At 37.7% G+C, this 8978-nt stretch overlaps 1 protein-coding gene across 8 annotated transcripts in view; it reads left to right on the top strand.

The window, feature by feature from the left end:
* The first annotated feature begins 399 nt into the window (after positions 1 to 399).
* Positions 400 to 8978, top strand: part of LOC124213925 (serine-enriched protein) — a 32722-nt gene continuing 24143 nt past the window's right edge. Inside the window, exons 1-3 of one of the 8 annotated variants that reach the window (XM_069134252.1) lie at positions 400 to 1210; positions 1433 to 1547; positions 4028 to 4227. In XM_069134252.1, coding sequence (XP_068990353.1) covers positions 1536 to 1547; positions 4028 to 4227 — 212 coding nt within the window. In that variant the 5' untranslated portion in view covers positions 400 to 1210; positions 1433 to 1535. Of the gene's footprint in view, positions 1227 to 1432; positions 1548 to 4027; positions 4228 to 8978 lie in introns of all 8 variants that reach the window. The other 7 variants (XM_069134251.1, XM_069134249.1, XM_046615724.2 and 4 more) reach the window with 7 other exon arrangements.

Below are 8978 nucleotides of genomic sequence, written 5' to 3'. Positions count from 1 at the left end.
TAAAAGGATGAAAATTATTGCCAATTTCGTGTAAACCAACATTATTCAGGTCGTATTTTTGCGGTGATCGATTAATTAGTCTAATAAATTGGAGGTTGAATCGAAAAAGCGTTTAATTGACTGGTAAATCATCAACTACGTACTTCGTTGATAACAGTTACCGACTGCTTACCGTACCGCCGAAGCTTAGCGTCGGATAAATCGATCGAAATAACTGACAATCGATCAAATTGTGGTAAGTTACCCTACGCAAATGGTACAATCGAAAAAGGATCGGTAAGGATCGACGGCCTCGCGACCGCGTACGATCATTACCTCGCTGAAAAAACGAGAAAAGAAGAAAGAGGAGATCGGAGGAGGAGTTGGTGGAAGGAGGGCCAAGCACGACGTTGAAAACTACTCAGACTGGGTCGGACCAGATTCCGAGTGAATTGTGCTCGGCGGTAAAGAATTCGTGCAGCCCGCGGTTAACGATCCGGTTACAATCGTCACGAAATAAAATGGCCCACGTGGTAGTCTTGGATCGTTGCGGTTCATCGGGTTCCGCATTTTTCGCAATTCGTCCGCGAAATCTGTCCATCGATAGTTCGAGTTACTCTCCAAAAAAACAATCAGTAGCACATAAATTAAGCTAAATATTTGAATCGGAGAGGCAACGCGATGAGCTCGACTGTGAAAAAACAGGGACTGCAGAAATCTGCAGCACGGTGATAAACCGGAAGTAAAGGGGAAAAGGAAAAGGAAAATTGGTGAAAATTTTTTCATCGTTCTCGGCGTTCCGCTGGAGTGATTTTTTACCCGTGTACAGGTAGCGCGATCCTCTCGGTTCGAGAGGACGTGGCAACATCGGTGAGGAGAGTTTATCCTTTCGGTGAGAAACACACGTCGGTTCCCGGTCTCAGAAGTGGCCGCAGGTCGATCTCAGCATCGCGCGCGCAATGATTGTCTGACCTGTGTTTATCCGATTCCGGAAAGCGGTGATTTGTGGTCCGGTGAAAACAGGAAGAGAACGGGGAAAAAATCTATAGATCGGATCCTGTCGTGCGATCGTTTGGATCAGCGAACCTGTGAGCGGTGGGACGTCGAATTCCTGCGGAAGTGCGGGAGGATATAATATCGGTGAAAAACGTGTTTGTTTGACGGTACAGAACTAGCTAACCACCTCAGAGGGTGAGGATAGGTGATCCATCTTGGGACGAGGTTGAAGTTGGTAACGTTATTGTAACGTAACGTTGAGAAAAAATCAATATCTTCTTACAGTAACAATAATTTTTAAGTAACTAGGATTGCAAAATACAAGCTTGTTTTCCTTCATCACCGTTTAACGAGTTTCAAACAGTTCGAAAATTATGAAATAACGGTTTTTCCTCAAGCACGAATCGTTACGGATAACGTTACCAACTCCAACACGATGTCTTGTGCTCATTTATAGTGCTGTAATAAAGCGTGGTGGAAACAATATCTGGAGGATTAATTCCGGTATTCGATTCCTGATCTCGGAAGGATCTTTTCGGGATTCTTAACTCTTGGATACCATGATCAGACGGGTTCGTCGACGTTTATTATTTTTTTTTATTTTTATTTTTTTTTTTTCCTTCACTCGGATTCCTTCGCATCTGACTTTGACGATTCGAGATGGACGAGGAGATACGCGCGATGCGATTATCTAACACGCCGTTCCTACTTGTGTGGATCATGTTGTGTGTAAATCTCGCACGCGACGCGTCTTCTATCATGACACGCGCGAATGTTTACAAACCGGGATTTCATGCCGAAACGACGGATATCTTGCGAAAATTTTAGAACAATTTTAGAGACAAGTACAGTCTGGTAGAAAATTTCACGAAATGGAAATAAATCTGTGACACGAAGTTGGTTAAAAGTTGATCTTACAATTAAAATGGTCGATTTCTGAGGGTTTAAAGAAAATCGCGTTATTGAATAATTTTGCTCTTTTATTGATCGAAGAACGCTATTTTCCGATTCTGATGAATTATTATTTGTTTTTATTCGGAAATAAAATCTCTGAGAATCACCCGAAACCTTCTTATGATGGATCTAATGTATTTTTGATGCAAGATAAATGAATTATTACGTTAACTCGTGTAAAAATTTGACGTAACACGTATTTTTGATTCAACGAATAGATCGAAAAGAAATTATGAATTCAGAGTTATATCTAATTAACTTATAATGCCGTTATTAATCATGTTACAAAAATAACATTACACGTAATTTTAACTGGAAAAACTCTCTGATTCCAAAATTTTAAAAACCGAATGATGATATGTAAAAATTCTTCGCCTAATTTTCCGTTTACAAATCAAAATTTTTACATCTGTAGTGAAATTCATTGCAATTAAAATCAGTTTCGCATTTGACCGTTTATTTCTATTACACAAAACGACGGTTTTTACAATTCGATTTGTAGAAACAAATTTCTTTCTACTGAACCTGAAAGTGTTGAAACTATTTTGCGGTAGATTGTATAATTATTTCTGGCGTCATTTGTTCCCACCAAGTATCAATTCGTTGATCGAACCCAACAAAAAATGTTGCCTAATCACGTTTAACGGTTGTACTCGTGCCTAGAATTGATCAAATTCATTTGACTAGCTAGAATAGCATGTGCAATACGAACACAGTTTGTGACAACAAGAATAATATATCAACTTGACAAGTATAAAAATTATTTGTTAAAAAAAAAAAAAGAAAAATTGTTTTCTTAGAGTAAATCAATGCTTCAATGAATTCCCAATCGACAAATTGTCGACGAAAATATTGAAATGAAATAATTTGCCAATCTCATTCAATTAACATATTATAATCCATCGGGACGTTGGATGAAAAGCAATTTCACAACGAGTGACTATTTTATCAGGAAATAATGAAACGAATCACGTAGCACCTAATATCACGAGCCGTTTGCTGGTATAAATACGAAATCTTCTCCCAGCAAATTGAATCGAGTTTGAATTGAATTCCGAATGAACAAAGTGAAAAAAAACCTTGCAGGGCTTCACGCCGAGTTTTGCTTCTCGTTGTCCGTTCGTCGTTTGTAAAACAATTGACGTATGACGAATACGGTGGTTAAAAAACTGCAAAAAAACCGAACCAATTAAAAGAGGATCAGCTGCATCAGAGATCGCCTCTTGAGCCTGGTTGATGCAGCACCGGCATCAACGGCAAGCTGTGCACCGGACACTGATTAAATATTAATTACTCAATTAGCACTGATTGTGTTTTGATTGCGTTCGTTTTTAGTTCGACATAACCGCAATTATACCCCCTTCACCCTTGACAAGCGACACGTTTCCCGGAATTTCTGTCACGGCAACGGCCATTGTCATCGCTCAAACCGTCCCTTCTATATTATTTCCCGAAGTATTTACGATTTCAAAACGTTTTTCCTTGTCACTCGGAATTTGATAGTAAAAAGTTGAAATCCGTTCGGATTTTTTTATTAATGCAATACGAACTCAGACGTGAATTATGTAATAAAATAATTTTACTGCTTTTGTGGTTAAAATTGTGATATTTTTGTAAAACTTTTTCGAAAAATCGATGAGAATTTCTCATAATTGAAACTTGTGCCTTGAATTATATCTTCTGCACTTCTTCGGCTTGAAATTGAAACGCGGTATGATTATTTTTTTGCAAAGACCGAAAGCTGCTTCTTCGTATTTGCTTCTGCATGATATCTTGTACAATTTAGATAGATACTAAATATCTCCAAGTCAAAGTAACGGCTGATTACAATTTTTGTTTCAACGGAATGAAAACCGAGAAAAAAAAATGACAATTTCAACTCACCACAAAAGCATTTCGTAACGTTTGTCTCGGCAACTTGACCTGGAAGAAACAAACAATAAAAACACAAATCAGTCTGTTAGGACGACTAATTGTTTTCACGTGCAATGGTCGTAAAATCAATGGAGATAAAATTGGAAAAGTGAGAAATCTGGAACGGAAGAACAAGGCTACTGTTTCCGTCGTGATTGCCTGATAATTTAGCGATCGTTTTCAGAGAATGGCGGGCAGGTCCGCAGTCGGAGGATCGGCTGCGGGGGCGGCTGGAGTGCCAGGAGAAGCAGGACTCGCGGGAGTTCCTCGACTACTTGAAGATTTGGCAAGATTATCGGAGGACACGGAATCCGCCGACATAGTATTTTTACTCGGCAGGGAGGAAACCCCGATCTACGCCCACAAGATTATCCTCCAGTCTAGGTGAGTCCGAGCAGAATTTGATAATCGCAAAAGTGTAAGTGTAAAAAGGAGGTCGAGAGAACGGTTGAAATAATTTTTATGACAAGTTTTGTCATTGTCGAATAGAGGTACGGATTTATATATATATATAATAATAATATATATAGATAATATGACGGGAAGGGGTTGAAATTCCGAATTTCAAAAGTTCCGGAAGAGCCAGATTCCAAATTTTGTGGTGGCGAAAGTTGAATTAAAGAAATTAAACTTGGATGAAATATCAAAGTTTCGAACGGTCCGAAACCCGACGCTCAAAGTTCCGAAAGTGCAAAAATGAGAATATTTAAAAATCTGGAATAACGAAATTCCGAATGATCGAAGATTTTTGGTTCTGCGAATTTCTGGCTTGGTGAAATTTCACCACTTTGGTCTTTCTCTGTTTTGGATATTTTATATTTTTACGTTCGGAATCGTGGTCACTATGATTTTCGGTTTTTCTGATTTTTTACACTCACTTGTTGAGCAAACTACGCTGTGTGAGTATATTTTAATATTCGGAATTTTACTCTATCGAAACTTTATTTTTTGTAATTTTGTTTTGTCGGAACTTTACTTTTTGGAACTTTGTTCTATCGGAACTTGAATTTTCGGAATCTTGCATTTCGAAACTTTGAGCCGTCGGATTTCCGACCATTCAAAACTCTGTTGTTTCCTAAAAGTTTGATTTTTTTTCTTCAAGTTTCACCACCAAATAATACGGAATTCGGTGCTTTCGGAAATTTTTGAATTGGGAACTTCAACTCCGCTCCAATATGGCAAAGGTAATGTTTCGATAACTCAGTTGAAAATACGTAGTCTGAACAAAAATTTGCGCTATCAATTAGTGAGACTACATTTATTTGATTTGATAAAATGTTTCTTTTGCTATATTTGATCGCCATACTTTACAAATACAACCAATTTTTTAATTTTTCAACTCGACGCATTTCCATTTTTGAGGATATATCATCGGCACATAAAGAGATCAAAGACTTTTTCAGACAATTGAAACGTACTTATATATTTGAGAGAACCGCCAAAGATTACTCAACTAGATATGCTATAATCAGAAGAACTTTGCCCTCGACGCACAAAAATGTCGGGGGGGGGGGGGGGGGGATTAGTTCAAAATTCTACGCTTTCAAACGACAAATATTTCTCCTTCTATTGAACAAAAAGATATTCATACACACAGAGAAAGGGTTTTTCGGATCTACAAAATACAGAGAATGGAAAGTTTTTTCGATTCAAAGAACCGTTATTTTATCCAGTAAAAAAGTATTCAGAACAACAACTTGTGTTACTAAATGAACAAAAATTAATGTGAATCAAGAAAAAATTTTTTTTCAACATACTTAATCCTCACATTCGTTAGATTCGCCAAGTTTTCAAGATACTCGAAAATCCACGCGGCAATTTCCTAATATTTACAAAAAAAAAAGAAAAGCGTGGAAAAGCTGCATTTTCTTATCGGTCTAGATTGACGCAATCTTTTTTGGAAACAAGAAAAATTGACCCATCCCCAACGTAACGATGGATTGTTAGCGATGTGGCGCAGCATTACGGAATTGAAGTGGGTATAGCACGGTGATAAATGTTACGCTCTACACCGACGACGTTACGTCGGTGAATCCGTCAGACGATCCGTAGTAGATTCCCTCGAGTGCACACCGTGTTATACGACATCACGTACAGTCGGTGGCGGGGGGATGGCGGTGGTGATTAATTATTAAAAACAATTTGGATTAAAATTTATCGACTCAGCTGCAGCCTGCTGCAACAGCCCGAATGGTGCAGGTGCGGGCAATGAGGGATGATCCTCTCTGGGGTTGAAAAGCGCTCATTGATATCCGTTGCAAGTGTTGACAGTATAGCGAAACTCCAACGACTGCGTGGTCCGTCGTCTGCTAAGATTTAACGCGCATGCGCTGCGACGCGAGAGAGCGGCCGTTTGTCAGGGTAGCCAACTGTCTCTAGCCTAAAATTTTTTTAGAGTTGTTGATTTTGAGCAGACGACGGAACGTGCGGTCGTAAGGAATTCACGACGTATGTTTGTGAAAAGGGACGTGAAATCGGAACGTTGCACCGAGAAAAATTTCATTTTTTATAGTAACTAGAAAAATTCAGTAAAACAGGTATCGTTGAAAAAATTGTTTGAATATTGTTGGTATTAGGAAAAACGAGGTGCGCCAAACCATTTTGCGCTATTGTCGATCCTTTTTTGGTTATTGCAACGCAAAATCAGTTGCAAGAAAATCTAGCAACAGTGATCGTGATGAGAAAGAATAGTAACGGATACTAGACTTTGTGGTAACAGCTACAAAACTAATTTTCAATTTGTACCTAGAACTATATTTTTCTATTGTGGTAAAAAATGAAAAAGTTAAGGACTGAGCGGTAATCGGAACTAAAAATGTCTCTCGGTGTGATAAACGGTGATTGAAAACGATTATTAGCGACTCAAAAAACGCGCGAAATGAAACGTACGTGCGATTAATTCCTGCAGTCAGTACCTATTCGACTTGATTTATTCGAAAAATACGAATTTGATTCCCATCACGAAACTGTTACGCAATTCAATTAACGTAAAGAAACCAGATTTTCCGTACTGCATAAAACTTTCTTCATTCTGCATTCATTCCACGAAATGAATCTTCGGTTCGAGCATATAATTTTGGTAATCACATCAGTTACATGTGTGGAAAAAAATTCTTTAAACTTGTCTTCTCTTATTTTTGTATTTGTAAAAGATTTGTGAAAAATTCTGATATTGTTTTTTACTCAAATCGGTATGAAAACAACGAGCGTCAAGTGAATATCCAAATACGTAAGCTGTTTGATTTTTTTCTAGAGAAAGCATCCTGCGCTTTGATTTCGGATTAAACAGTCACCAAAATTTGAAAAGTCAGCAAAAAATAAAGATGATTGAAATTATTCCACGTACTCGTATCGTTCCCCCTGACGTTGCTTGTGCCGTTTTCGTCAGTCGTGACGGACAAAAATTGTATACATACCTTTTCGAAACTTAGTTACATGAATGAATCCCGAATCCCAGGGGTTTTCGAAGCGCTCCAACTTTTTTCGGAAACTTTATCCCTCTCGCTTTTAAAGTTTTCGATTTATGCCGGTACTCGGCTCGGTATTCGAAACGGGAATCGATTCTTCCCAAAGAAAGTAACCGTGTAGTCTTGTGCTCACTTATTGATGGACTGGATTCTACAAGTCGAGTTTATAGATCAAACGATTTATTGAGGCGAGTCACTCTCAGCGGTTGGTATATTTTTATCCGCATGAAAATATAACTGATCAATGGAGCCGCGGTGTCGATGTTTCGCTGAATTCAGCGCAGACATTTTACCTCATCGCTTCATTTTTCATCACTATACATTGTCAAAATTTACTATTTTCTCATCAATTTATAAAAATTGTCCGAAGAAATTATCAAGAATTCGATCAATTTTCTACGACTGTACTTTCAGGGTTCACTGTAAAAAATAAAATTTTCCAGTTATAAAATTTCAACAATTTACTCTGAAGCTCCTAATTTTTGAAAAGTGGAAAAAATTTGCCACTTGAAGAAAAAATGAAGGTATCGATGAAAAAAAAAACGTCGACAAAATATTGATCGATAGAATACTTCATTGGTTATTTTACGATTTTTAAATTGTTTGAAAAAATGTTGCGTTTTGTTCAACATTTCTATTTCTGATTCTCATAAAACATATTCGATACTATCTACGACGTAAGTTTCGAAATAATTTTGTAACCTCGAAAAATTCACCTAACGTTTTGAAGTTTGTAACAAATTTTTGATGAAAATATCAAACTGTACCGACTGCAACGAATATCAGAAAAAAAATATCAATTTTACGACAATTTGATCGAACGAATACAGAAAAAAAAATCTACCATCTAAATTTAACCTCTAATTTACGTCGAGTACAGGCAAAACATTTTCCATTTCTTCTGTAGAATTGGATCTTTTGAAAGTAAGTGAACGGAAAAAGTTTTGAAAAAATCACGTGTATTTGTGAGTTTCACACCTCTCCAAAGAATTTCCCAGATAATAAAGAGGTCGATAAAAACAAAAAAAAAAAAAATGAGATTCCAAAAATGTGGAAAGAAAAATAAAAACGCGGAAGCGTTGTAAAAGAATTAAATTCGATCCCCGGTAAAGTACTTATTATAACTGGTAATAACTACAAGCGAGCGTTTAAAGCTTTGGCAGGATTTTAATTGGGACGAGATTCTTCGGATGAAAGGAAGCAATTATAGGTGCGTAGATATTATACAATATTCCCCCGAAAAATCGGCACTTTGAACCAGCCGTCTAACAATAAGCATTCGGAACCCTCGACGTGTATTTGAAAGCGCCGAGTGCCGAATCCCCTCGAAAAACCGGAACAATTCGTTTTTGATTTTGCGTGTATGAGGTAATTATTGTTCGGATTGGTATATTTATTAACGCATACACGCGACGCGAGCGAAGCCGCGGGAATGAAAGCACGGCAATTACCGCGAGCAATTATAAAACCGTGCCCGTCTCTGTTTGACATTTACGCATGACGATGGTTGCGGATTTTCTCGCTATCATCTCGCATCTCGTTGTAGTAGGTTATTCAATTCGACGAATTAAATCCCATTCACTCGTTGAACCCGTTGACGGGACTTGAACCGCATTACTCGATTCCAGCTATTTTATTTACCGTAACAGTGTTCATTCATTTTACTCA

The sequence above is a fragment of the Neodiprion pinetum genome, chromosome 3, assembly GCF_021155775.2.
Source record: "Neodiprion pinetum isolate iyNeoPine1 chromosome 3, iyNeoPine1.2, whole genome shotgun sequence".
Lineage (NCBI taxonomy): Eukaryota > Metazoa > Arthropoda > Insecta > Hymenoptera > Diprionidae > Neodiprion > Neodiprion pinetum.
The sequence above is the reverse complement of the archived record's forward strand: the minus strand, read 5'-3'. Positions and strand labels throughout refer to the sequence as shown.